The sequence below is a fragment of the Salvelinus sp. IW2-2015 genome, linkage group LG17 (assembly GCF_002910315.2).
Source record: "Salvelinus sp. IW2-2015 linkage group LG17, ASM291031v2, whole genome shotgun sequence".
NCBI lineage: Eukaryota > Metazoa > Chordata > Actinopteri > Salmoniformes > Salmonidae > Salvelinus > Salvelinus sp. IW2-2015.
In genome coordinates this window covers 34589053-34602962 of record NC_036857.1, presented here as the reverse complement: position 1 = coordinate 34602962, position 13910 = coordinate 34589053, and the positions used below count along the sequence as shown (strand labels likewise).

Genomic DNA, 13910 nt, shown 5'->3' with positions numbered 1-13910 from the left:
AGGGGTTTTCTTTTGCTGATTAGTTTGACTGCTGTATTAGCTTTAGAAGGTGGATGACGTTTGTTGATGTGACATTTTTACAGGAAATAGAGAGGAAATAGAGAGAATATCAATGTATTCATGAATTGTTCAATAGCAGTCATATTGAATGATAACTTGAGCAAAGCTCTTAACCCAAATTGCTCCAGGGTCGCCATCGATAATGGTAGACCCTGGCCGTGACCACACTCTCCGAGGGTGTCTCAGGGAGAGTGAGATATGCAAAACACACATTTCTAATTCATACATGCATATTAACAAACACTTGAACATGTGTGAAATAGGACAAATATAATGACAATTGTTATTATTATTAATTATTCTATTCTTACAGGGCTTTTTACCTGGAGAAGTCAAATCTTCCCACCGACTCCAACACCACAGCTAAGAAGATAGACCAGGTAAACAGAAATCAGACCTACTCTTTGTTTACAAACAAGCTCAGGGGCAGTACTTTTGCCCGGAAAGGAAAGTTGGAGTACTTATTTTTATAGTCTTAACCCCTAAATCCCCTGTCTTCTGTCCCCCCTCTCCTACCCAGCTCCTCAGACCCCTCAACACTCTGGACGACCTGTGTCGTCTGATGCAGTCATATGTCAACGTGCATCCCAATGCCGCAGGCCACCCCTCTGGCGTCGGCGTCCTGTGTGTGTCCTCCGAGCTGTGCAACCGCCTGGGCGCCTGCCATATCACCATGTGTGCTACTGGCATGCAGAGGTCCGTCGTATGACCTTGAAAGTGACGTAATAGTACTGCCAGTTAGCGTCAGCTGGAGCAAACACTCATGCACYTCTATGTATTGCTATGTCAGGTGTAGTGCTTAGACATGCACTGCGTACAGTATGCCTTGCCCCTTTTAAAACAGTGTATTTTCAACTCCTTTCCATGAGGTAATCGTAACACAGTCAAAACACCTTTTACCTGCTGAATTCTGACCTTTGTGTTGAGCAGGTGCACCCTGAGTGTGACCCTTGATCAGGCCATGATCCTGGCACGGAACCACGGCCTCATGCCCCGCTGCATCATGCAGACCATGGACATCATGCGCAAACAGGTGCTCTAACTACACCCTTTTTACACGCCTAGCAACAGGTTTAAGTTCTGGGTCATATTCATTTAGGGTACACCGTAGCAAAACATGTAGCAACGGTGCCTAATGAATACYACCCACATCTCTCTCTCCCCTTGCTAATCTTTAACGACCAGTGGCTCAAAAATGGAAACTGAATATGAAAGGAAGCAACTTCCACCTACTGTATAACATAGCGTTACTAAAAAGTACTTTACTGACAAACAATAATCTACTGGACTTTGAACGTGGGCCTCGAGCTGAATTCTAAGACATTCACTACATACTGTACAGTACATCAGGACAACGATGCAGTGGGATGGGTAAATGAAGGTTGAATGTAGTCTTCCCCCYATAGGTGTGGGTCGCTCTCAACCTAAAGACATTAGGTAGAAATATAACTTTGGGTACACTGTCTGAGCAGCGGTAGCTGCATCCCTGTGGGCACTTGTCCTCAGTCTAAATATGTAATATGTAATATTGTGTAACCCTCTCTCTTCTCTGATAGGGCACCAGGGTAGAGATCTCGGCTAAAAACCTCAAAGTGATGGACCAGATGCCGCCCGCAGCCCCAAGGTATAGACAATAGGACTGAGTTCAATCTTTAGCCTTGTTCACATTGCCAGTTTGAAGTGACTCGAATCCAATTTCTTTGCATGTCCGATTCGAATCTGTTAATTTTTCTGCAGTCTGAACAGTCAAAAAGCACATGGAATCGGATATTTCAAGCCACATTTCAAACCACCGTCGTAGGTGGTGTGAATGGTCAAATCTGATTTGTTTGCTCTCGAGTGGTTTTTAGACTGTTATTTTGCATATCTTAGCTAGCTTGCTACTCTGTTGACAGTTTGACAAGTACATATGGTAGCTAACCAGGTTGTTAATTGTTCACAAACAAATTAGTGAACGTTTTAGAAAGCTAAACAGTTACCTAGCTAGCGAAGTAAACTGCTGTTATTAGGCAAAAATGACTTGTTTTGAAAGTTGGATCATCTTATCCTTTGAGGCCTTGAAAGTGTTCTTACACTATGATTTTGAACATTCAAAGTAACTGGGAAACGACCATGGCAGGCATTGTTGTCACCTTAGCTTGCTACATAACTTCTGAGTGATAGGAAGCAATAGCACCACCACAAATCAACCTACACCATTACACACACACCTGTCATTACTATGACAACTAGCGTAGCCATGTCAGGACTGCTGGTCACTTGTAACTTGCTGTTTGGACAGTCAGTATTCCAAAACGGATTTGAAAAACAAAATTAATTTGAGCAATAAGGCCTGCAGTGTGAACAAGGCTTTAGTTACACAGTACTAGCTTGGTTTCAAATCTGTTCATGCTGTACGATTCTGCAAGATGGCACAAACAGATCTGGAACTAGGCTACACAAATATCAGATCTTAAAATAACGTTCAACAATTTTTACTTCCCACAGGCTCTTCAAGTTGTGTCTGCCACCCGAAGACGGAGATCTATAAGAGACTAAGCATCGCTGTGTTTTTATTCCGCTCCGCTCATTTATTTAGCCAAGATAGTCCACTCAGTAACAATTGTCACTGTTTTCCAGTGAGTCCTCGGTTCCATAGAATCAATAAAAACATATACASCATACCCATTGGCATACATACAAAAGCATATCTAAAATCACAGCATGCACAGAAGCACACACATCARACGCGGTAGCATACATACAAAACAAGGCTCACATTACAGCTATGTGTACTGCTCTTTTGAAGGCGGACATGCTAGCTAGCTGTCGTGTGGATAAGTCAAGCTTGTTCCAATGGTCCAAAGACCTGCAGACTGCCTTGTATGGCTATATTTTTCGCTAATGGTTGTGCCAGTAGGTACGGATTCCATTGGTCATAGGCTTTGACTGCTGCTCTGGAGTGCCCCCGGAGGATGGGTGGAGACTCCCACCTGAACAGGTCTGACATGTATTCAGGCAGTCTGTGCTGTGTGTCGTTGAAAACAGTCACTGGGGTGTTGTAATGGATCATGACCGTCAGTGGTTCGATTCCAGCTTTTTACAGAAGAACCTCTGTTTTTATGTGTTCCCTCCGTGAATGCCCGGTCATGTTGATGATACGCTGTAGCCGGTTAAGACCTGTCTTATTGTCCTGATGTAGGGTGGGAAGCCATARMGTGGCACAGTAYTCCAGGTGAGTTGTTWTGGTGTGGTAAAMTGTCAGGATGATGTCCTTGGAGACAAAGTCCCTTGCTCTTTTTAGCCCAGACAGTAGTTTCCCTGTGACCAGGCTGGCGTGTTCAGTCCAGTGTAGGTGTGGGTCCAACTTCATCCCCAGGTACTTCATGGAGTTTACTTGTTCATACGTGTTTTGTCCATCTGTTATTGTGATACTTTTGCCTGTGTATCTCAGTTTTTGTGGGTTGCCAAACAGCATTGCCTTGGTTTTCTGAGGGTATAGGGAGAGCTTGTCGTCAGCAAACCAAGCTGCTGCCCTCTTGATGTCGTTTGACACTGACTCCTCACTCTCCCTTGTGGTATTAGCTGAGTAGTACAGGACTGTGTAATCTGCATATACAGTACATTCTGAAAGTATTCAGACCCCTTGAACACATTTTGCTACGTTAGACTTATTATAAAATGGATGCAATATTTTTTTTCCTCATCAATCTACATACCCAATAATGACAAAGCAAAACTGTTTTTTTAGACATGTTTGAAAATGTATTAAAAAAAACATACCTTATTTACATAAGTATTCAGACCCTTTGCTATTGAAATTGAGCTCAGGTGCATCCTGTTTCCATTGACCATCCTTGAGATGTTTTCTACAACTTGATTYGAGTCCACCTGTGGTAAGTTCAATTAYTTGGACATGATTTGGAAAGGCACACACCTGCCTATAGAAGGTCCCACAGTTGACAGTGCATGTCAGAGCAAAAACCAAGCCATGAGGTCGAAGGAATTGTCCGTAGAGCTCAGAGACAGGGTTGGGTAGGCACAGATCTGAGAAAAGAGCAAGATGGTGCCGACAGATATGGTCGCCTCGCTTCACGTCCTTAGGAAACTATGCAGTAATGCGCAGACCAGCTGGCTGGTGTGTTTGCGGACATATTCAATCWKTCCCTATCCCAGTCTGCTGTCCCCACATGCTTCAAGATGGCCACCATTGTTCCTGTTCCCAAGAAAGCTAAGGAAACTGAACTAAATGACTATCGCCCCATAGCACTCACTTCTGTCATCATGAAGTGCTTTGAGAGACTAGTCAAGGATCATAACACCTCCACCCTACCTGATACCCTAGACCCACTCCAATMTGCTTACCGCCCCAATAGGTCCACAGACGATGCAATTGCCATCACACTGCACACGGCCCTATCCCATCTGGACAAGAGGAATACCTATGTAAGAATGCTGTTCATTGACTACAGCTCAGCATTCAACACCATAGTACCCTCCAAACTCGTCATTACGCTTGAGACCCTGGGTCTCGACCCCGCCCTATGCGACTGGGTCCTGGACTTTCTGACGGGCCGCCCCCAGGTAGTGAAGGTAGGAAACAACATCTCCACCCCGCTGATCCTCAACACTGAGGCCCCACAAGGGTGCGTTCTCAGCCCTCTCCTGTACTCCCTGTTTACCCATGACTGCGTGGCCATGCACGCCTCCAACTCAATCATCAAGTTTACAGACGACACTACAGTGGTAGGCTTGATTACCAACAATGATGAGACAGCCTACAGGGAGTAGGTGAGGGCCCTCGGAGTGTTGTGTCAAGAAAATAACCTCACTCAACGTCAACAAAACAAAAGGAGATGATTGTTGACTTCAGGAAACAGCAGAGGGAGCATCCACCTATTCACATTGACGGGACAGTAGTGGAGAAGGTGGAAAGTTTCTTAAGTTCCTCGGCATACACATCACGGACAAACCTGAAATGGTCCACCCACACAGACAGTGTGGTGCAACAGCGCCTCTTCAACCTCAGGAGGCTGAAGAAATTTGGCTTGTCACCTAAAACCCTCACAAACTTTTACAGATGCACAATTGAGAGCATCTTGTCGGGCTGTATCACCGCCTGGTACAGCAACTGCACCACCCTCAACCGCAAGGCTCTCCAGAGGGTAGTGTGGTCTGCACAATGCATCACCGGGGGCAAACTACCTGCTCTCCAGGACACCTACAGCACCCGATGTCACAGGAAGGCCATAAAGATCATCAAGGACAACAACCACCCGAGCCACTGCCTGTTCACCCCGCTATCATCCAGAAGACGAGGTCAGTACAGGTGCATCAAAGCTGGGACCGATAGACTGAAAAACAGCTTCTATCTCAAAGCCATCAGACTGTTTAACAGCCATCACTAACATAGAGAGGCTGCTGCCAACATACAGATTCAAATCACTGTCCACTTTAACAAATGGATTTAATAATGGTATCACTCTAGTCACTTTTAAATAATGGCACTTTAATAATGTTTACATATCCTATGTTACTCATCTCATATGTATATACTGTATTTTATACCATCTATTCCATCTTCCCTATGCCGCACGGGCATCGCGCATCTATATATGTATATGTACATATTCTTATTCCATCCCCTTACATTGTGTATATAAGGTAGTCATTGGGAATTTGTTCGATATTACTGTACTGTCAGACTAGAAGCACAAGCATTTCGCTACACTCGCATTATCTGCTAAAAATGTGTATGTGACCAATTAGATTTGATCTGGGAAGGGTAATAAAAATAGTCTGCAGCAGTGAAGTTCCCCAGGAACACAGTGGCCTCCATCATTCTTAAAAGGAATACATTTGGAACCACCACAACTCTTCCTAGAGCTGGCAGCCCCCGGCCAAACTGAGCAATAGGGGGAGAAGGGCCTTGGTCAGGAAGGTGACCAAGAACCCGATGGTCACTCTGACAGAGCTCCAGAGTTCCTCTATGGAGATAGGAGAACCTTCTAGTAGGACAACCATATCTGCAGGACTCCACCAATCAGGCCTTTATGGCAGGGTGGCCAGACGGAAGCCACAGATTCTCTGGTCTGATAAAACGAAGATTGAACTATTTGGCCTTAATGCCAAGCTTTACATCTGGAGGAAACCTGGCACTATCCATACAGTGAAGCATAGTGGTGGCAGCATCTTGCTGTGGAGATGTTTTTCAGCGGCAGGGACTGGGAGACTAGTCAGGATCGAGGGAAAGATGAAAGAGCAAAGTACAGAGAGATCCTTGATGGAAACCTGCTCCAGAGTGCTCAGGACCTCAGACTGGGTTGAAGTTTCACCTTCCAACAGGACAACGGCACTAAGCACACAGCCAATACAACACAGGAGTGGCTTCAGAATGTCCTTGAATGTCCTTGAGTGGCCCAGCCAGAGCCTGAACCCTATCAAACATCTCTGGAGGGACCTGAAAATAGCTGCGCTGCAACACTCCCCATCCAACCTGACAGAGCTTGAGAGGATCTGCATGGAAGAATGCGAGTACCTCCCCAAATATAGGTGTGCCAAGCTTGTAGTGTCATACCCAAGAAGACTCAGAACAATAAACTGGGTAAAGGGTCTCAAGTTTTTTTTAAACATTTGCAAAAATTCCTAAAAACCTGTTTTTGCTTTGTCATTATGGGGTATTGTGTGTAGATTGATGAGGGGAAAAAACTATTTAATCCATTTTAGAATAAGGCTGTAATGTAACAAAATGTGGAAAAAAGTCAAGGGGTCTGAATACTTTCCGAATGCACTGTATATGTATACGGCATTTCTCCAGCACTGATGGGCGAGGGTAATTTATGTAAATGCAGAACAGCAGGGGTCCAAGCTCACTCCCTTGTGGTACTCCATTTACCACAAGTACCTGGGCTGATTGCGTGGCTTGCAGTTTGGTGTACTGACTTCTCCCCTGTAAGTATGATGTGAACCACTTGATTGCAGTGCTGTCAAAGCCTAGTTTCTCAAGCTTCCTCAGGACCTTGTGTTGGTGACCAGTGTCAAAAGCTTTCTTCAAATCCAAGAAGATTGCTACTGTGACCGCCTGGCTGTTATAAGCCGATGGCATGTCCTCCACAACCCTTTGCGCTGCTGTAGATGTGCTGTGTATCTTCCTAAAACCTCTTTGATAGGCTGTAAATAGGGTGTTGAGTGAGAAATAGTTAGCAACTTGTGTGTGCACCAGTCTTTCCAACACTTTGGAGATGGCACATAGAATTGACACTGGATGGTCGTTGGCCACATCCGATTTATCCACTGACTTGTAGATTGGTGGTATAGAAGCCATTTTCCATTGACATGGGAGCTCCCCTTTTGAGATTGACAGATTGAGGATATGAGTCAGCCGCCATGGCATTTCTCTCTTTTTTAAAAAGTGCAATTACTGTAGGCTATTACTGCAATATGAAGGCATTAGTTATTTATCGTACTGGGAAGGAGCATTTGTATTCCTCAATAATATCAGGTATTCAAGAATTGAAAGCATTCCAGCCTACACATCATGCAGTATTAAATGGAGCAATGGCATGCTATGTTTTTTAAAGAACTCTCCTTGGTCATTGTAATGCTTATCAGTCTAATGATCTGATAAATGTTGAAATTGAATAATAGATCTATTTTCAATTCTTCTATTTACATTTTTTTTTACACTAACATTTAGATTTGTATAAATTTTGTTCACATTTTCAAATGTGCCTTTATTCATTTGAAAAATGAAAGTTGAGTGTGGGGGAGATTAGCTTTGCCTACACGATACAATMAAGTGTTAAATTAATGTGGTCCTTGGAGGCGAAGTCAAACATAGATACACACATACACCAGATATCCCCAAAGCAATGCCATATAGAAAACTTACCATGACATTTTCTCTCCCATATAGATACTTATGAAACTTCTGCACCCAAATATGATAGCTAATCCCTCCTTATCAAGTTGTGAAAAGGTATTCTCTGTAGGAGAGAAGAGAGTGCGTGATACAAACCCTATTGCCCCGCCCCCCCCACCTGGCATACGATGATAATACCACAATAGGGCGAGGCATCACAGGAAAGTATCAGTTATTTTCCTTCCTCATYATGCACTAACAATCTGCTCGACTGCAACATTTCTTGACAGTTTGAAAGCCTCTTGTTGTTCTGATCCCCAACACCATGGCTCGTCCTTCCTCAGCAGCTTGTGCACAGGAGCCAATAGTGTCGACAGATTCGGTAGGAAACCTATTATAATAGTTTAARAGGCCCAGATATGATTTCAGTTCTGTGACTGTGGTAGGCATTGGTGCGTCCTGCACCGCKTTTACTTTCTCTGGCACTGGATGCCGTCCAGTAGCGTCCACCCTGTGTCCTAGGAATGTCACTTCCTTCTCCATGAAGCTGCACTTACTCCGTTTCAAGCGTAGCCCAGCCTCCTCCAGTCGCTGTAACACTCTGTCCAGWGTTCGGATGTGGTCCTGATCATTTCTTCCTGTCAGGAGAATATCATCGAGATACACTGGGTAATCCCCTGTGGAATCTCCTCCATAGTGTGCTGGAAGATAGTGGGACTGGAGCTGACGCCGAAGGGGAACCTGGCTTAGGTGAATCGTCCCTTGTGCGTGTTCACTGTGACATATTTCTTTGAATCTTCATCTAGCACAATCTGCTGATAAGCATGGCTCATGTCTAGTTGGCTGAATTGTTCTCCTCCAGCTAAGGACATGAACATGTCCTCCATTTTAGGAACGGGGTACTATTCTAGTGATGACATTCTGTTTATAGTTACCACACAATCTCACTGTACCGTCTGGTTTTAACACTGGGACTGACGGTGCTGCCCAGTCTGAGAACTTCACTGGTTCCATGATTTTGTTGTCCTGGAAATMATCTAACTCAGCCTCTATCTTAGTTTTCATTGCAYACGGTACTTACCTTGGTTTGAAGAAACGGGGTGTGGCATCACTTGATACATGTATCTTTGCTGTGAATCCTTTCAACGGTGCCCAACTCATCCTTGAACACTTCCTCATGTTTCTTTAACACTTCCTGTAGAGCATATTTGCTGTCACGCATCTTATTCCCAGTATACCAGTCCACATCCAACATGGTGATCCACCCTCGCCCCAGCAGGTTTGTTCCTGACCCAGCTACAACTACAACTGGTATCTCTTTGACTATTCCTTTGTATTCAACTTTCACCTTAGCTGATCCTACAATGTCCACTTTCTGTCCTGGTATATGTTTTCAGACTGATAAAACATGTACCTATCTCTGGAACCTTTGCTTTCTTCCCTAGCATACTCTGACTGTGACGTTACACTACAGCCAGTATCTATCTCATACTTCACTTTACATCCATGTACAGRTAAATACTGTCTAAGCGGAGGTACCTTAGTAAAGGTAGTGTCCATGTTGTGAATAGTAAACACATCCTCGCTACACTCTTCCTCTTCCTGTATGACATTTTCCCTTTTCGAATGTCTCTCTCCCCCTTGAGTCGTTTTAGGAGCCTGCGTGATCGTTTGGTCTGCGACTGTAATTCTGCAGGCCCTCTGTGCCCCATTTGACCACCGTTGTGACACTTTTCTCACGTGGACTTGCACTCATTATCCTTCATTCCTCCCATCCTTGAAGACGACATCGATAGATGTGTGAAAGGAGATTTTACTCTAGGCTACCAACCAAGTCATGTCAGATCAGTAACTATTTCTGCAGCCTATCATCATTGATCCAATGACTTATTTCCAAAAATATTCAAACAGCGCCTATATGCTGCTTTGCAGGAGTGGTCCTTGAGTTGCCTCTCCTCCCAGAGACGTTTGCGTAAAATCCTTGCTTTACTCATCCCGCAGCCATTGTTTAGGCCTATAATTCCGTTACACTATAGTCTAATTTACTTTCACTTGCCCACTTATCTACTGTTAGCCTACAGGTTATGGGTASTCAATCTAGTGAGCCGCTATAGGTTTAGTCTGTGTTTATAATGGGCTGCGAAATAGCAGTGTTGTAGCGAATTTGGAGGGCAGCTCGACATGGGAAACATACACACTCATAGCGCCTGGTCTCCAGGATCCCAAAGTAATTAGCCTCATTAGAAGGATAGTTGCCATAAGGGGTAAATACTGTTAGTAAAGCACCATGGATAATGTCATTAACCTCTAAAAGTCTAAGCCATTGACTTACATTTTTCAAATGACTCAAGGTAAATAAAAAATGTAAAACTCWGTTTCTTTTTGTCAATTTTATGAATGGATCCGATTATTTCGAAATTGAGACGAACATTATTATTCAACTTGAAAGATCGTATTAGAACATTGGCTTGATAAGCGTTACATGCAACCTCCTTATTCTATTTTTCTCATGTTTTGATTTTGTCTGTCATTTCCTCTGGAGGGAGACAATTTTTAWTCCGAGTCTGGGAAACAAGGTAACCGTATCTAATCTCAGAGCTGTTTGTGTGTGCCAATCCGCACGCCTAGTCAAAAGGTTGGAATATTTGAAGCCTTTTAAGCTATTAATATATAATCGTTAATCGTGGGAGACTGCCTCCTGTTGACACAGCCAACTCACCAAACCAATGTTTTGCGGAGACCTTGTTGCAATTTTGTATTTAATTTAGCTCTAGCTATCTAGCTGCTTTGAAATCTGAATGTTTCATTATTTAAATGGCATAATGATTCATCCAATCACTCTGCAGTGTCAGCACAACGTACAGTAAACCGCCCGAGGATGAGGACAACAAAGGGATCATTGAAGTTAGCATTATTTTCATTAAGATTTTATGTTATGTTATTATTKTTTTACATACTTACTGGAACCAATGTCTTTGTCAGAGACAATAGGATATGGTCTATGCCTTTGGCAGCAGAYTTAATGCTATAATTTAAATTATAAACTGGGTGGTTTGAGCCCTGAATGCTGATTGTTATATCAGACGGTAAACCACAGGTGTGATAAAACATTTATTTTTACTGCTCTAAACTGATAACCAGTTTATAATAGCAATAAGGCACCTCAGGGGTTTGTGATATATGGCCAATATACCACAGCTAAGGGCTGTATCCAGGCACTCCGTGTTACGATGTGATTATGAAAAGCCCTTAGCAGTGGTATATTGGCCATATACCACAACTCCGTGGGCCTTATTGCTTAATTATAATATTTTTATAGTCTACCTGTGGCGGCAGGTAGCCTAGTGGTTAACGCGTTGGGCCAGTAACCAAAATGTTGCTAGATCGAATCCCCGAGCTGACAAGGAAAAAAATCTGTCGTTCTGCCCCTGAACAAGGCAGTTAACTCACTGTTCCTAGGCCGTCATTGTAAATAAGAATTTGTTCTTTAACTGACTTGCCTAGTTAAATAAAGGTTAAATGTAATATATATATAGTATCTAAAAAACACAATTAATTGTATTCATATTGTATTTTTTTTATAATGGACAGATTTTTGGTTCATGCATATCCACACTGACGTTGTTGTTATTGACTATTTATTTAGAAGCTCTTGTCAGGTCCCAATTCTGCAGGGTCGTGTTCATGAGGCACCAAATGGAACAGAACAGCATGAAACATGAAGGGGCTACCTGAACTTTTGGGAAATTAGGAAAAGCTTACTTCAGTTTTCTGTTGCAAAAGACACACCCCAGATTTAAATTCTCTTTACAGCCTCTGATGTTGGCATAGCTGTAATTTAACAGGAAATATTAAATTGCATCTTTCGAAGTTAGAAGACCTCCCTAAGTGATCAATTGATCAAATGTTGCACTCTTACCAGTTCGCCCCTTGATAGAAATGTATACAGCTATCCTGCCTCTTGGTCAGATTCATGTAATAAGTGTGTCTAACTTGTGTTGCTCCAATGTCAGTCATTAGCTAATGAATCCTGTACTGTATGTTGGTGTAGAGGGAAAAATATGTCACTGGTAACATTTACTTGTTCTAATTTCTCATCATTGTACATACTTTATTTGCATTTTTTTGTGGAATATTTCTTTTTAAAAGTAGTATTGTTAATTGAACTTTAACAAGCTAGTAGAATAAAATGCTCTTCACAAAACATTGTGTTGAATTCTAAGGCGTAAGTATGATGTCCCCACACATTTGTCTTGATACCAGGTAAATACCCAGCCCTCTATCTCTTGGAAATACTGCTGCTGTGTTGGGTTGCTTTGTACATTGATTTTACAGGATCGCAGCCTTTTAATATCGGAGGGAAGTCTAGTAAGTGCTGCTGTCCCATCTCTAGAGGCCTTCCATATAGGGGCCCTCCAAGCCTTAACTTAGTAAATGATTGAGGGAGCTTTATTGCTGTAGTATGTATCCCTTACTCTCAATCAAATCAAGTTTATTTTATATAGCCCTTCGTACATCAGCTAATATCTCGAAGTGCTGTACACTCCCAACCGAGACCATTATAGGGGAGAAACACGCAGGTGATTAGGTTTAAGTGTCCATTGTCTTGATTAAGGAAAACTGGACTCATGTTATACATATTGTATTACTGTGCAACATATAATAAAAGCCTTAGGATACGCTCTCCCTCGTCATAGTGTGAGGGCAATGAGGAACAAGACTTGAGTGATAGCAAATAGGGATATTGGAATGATTCTTGGATGGAGAAGTTAGATTTTTTGAACAGCAATTCATTGGTGGCTGTGCACTTGCATACAGTTATTGTAACGGTCATCGTTGCATGAAGAAGTGGACCAAAGCGCAGCGGGGTAAGTGTTCATGATTTAATAATAAAACTGAACACTAAGTAACAAAACAACAAAGAGAARGAACGAAACCGAAACAGTTCTGTCTGGTGCAGACACAAAAACAGAAAACAACTACCCACAAAACACAGGTGGYAAAAGGCTACCTAWGTATGGTTCTCAATCAGAGACAACGATAGACAGCTGCCTCTGATTGAGAACCACACCCAGCCAAACACACAGAAATAGAAAACATAGAACACAAAACATAGAATGATCGTGGACTTCAGGAAACAGCAGAGGGAGCACCTCCCTATCCACATTGAAGGGACAGCAGTGGAGAAGGTGGAAAGTTTTAAGTTCCTCGGCGTACACATCACAGACAAACTGAAATGGTCCACCCACACAGACAGTGTGGTGAAGAAGTGCGCCTCTTCAACCTCAGGAGGCTGAAGAAATTTGGCTTGTCACCCAAAACCCTGACAAACTTTTACAGATGCACAATCGAGAGCATCCTGTCGGGCTGTATCACAGCCTGGTAGAGCAACTGCACCGCCCGCAACCGCAAGGCTTTCCAGAGGATGGTGCGGTCTGCACAACGCATCACCGGGGGCAAACTGCCCTCCAGGACACCTACAGCACCCGATGTCACAGGAAGGCCAAAAAGATCATCAAGGACAACAACCACCCGAGCCACTGCCTGCTCACACTGCTACCATCCAGAAGGCGAGGTCAGTACAGGTGCATCAAAGCTGGGGCAGAGAGACTGAAAAACAGCRTCTATCTCAAGGCCATCAGACTGCTAAACAGCAATCACTAACTCAGTGAGGCTGCTGCCTACATTGAYACRCAATCACTGGCCACTTTAATAAATGGATCACTAGTCACTTGAAACAATGACACTTTATATAATGCCACTTTATATAATGTTTGCATATCTTACATTACTCATATCATATGTATATACTGTATTTTATACAGCCATCGCTCATCCATATATGTATATATTCTCATTCACCCCTTTATATTGTGTGTATAAGGTAGTTGTTGGGGAATTGTTGGATTACTTGTTAGATATTACTGCACTGCAGTAACTTGAAGCACAAGCATTTCGCTACATTCACATTTACATGTGCTAATGTATGTGACCAATAACATTAGATTTG

General features: G+C 43.0%; 1 protein-coding gene across 1 annotated transcript in view; it reads left to right on the top strand.

Annotated features, from left to right (window-relative positions):
* The window catches only part of LOC111977234 (phosphatidylinositol 3,4,5-trisphosphate-dependent Rac exchanger 1 protein-like), a 161705-nt gene extending 151430 nt beyond the window's left edge, over positions 1 to 10275 (top strand). The window contains 5 exon segments of the mRNA XM_024006602.2: positions 374 to 440; positions 581 to 756; positions 991 to 1093; positions 1617 to 1684; positions 2548 to 10275. Coding sequence (XP_023862370.2) covers positions 374 to 440; positions 581 to 756; positions 991 to 1093; positions 1617 to 1684; positions 2548 to 2590 — 457 coding nt within the window. The 3' untranslated portion in view covers positions 2591 to 10275.
* The last annotated feature ends 3635 nt before the right edge of the window (positions 10276 to 13910 follow it).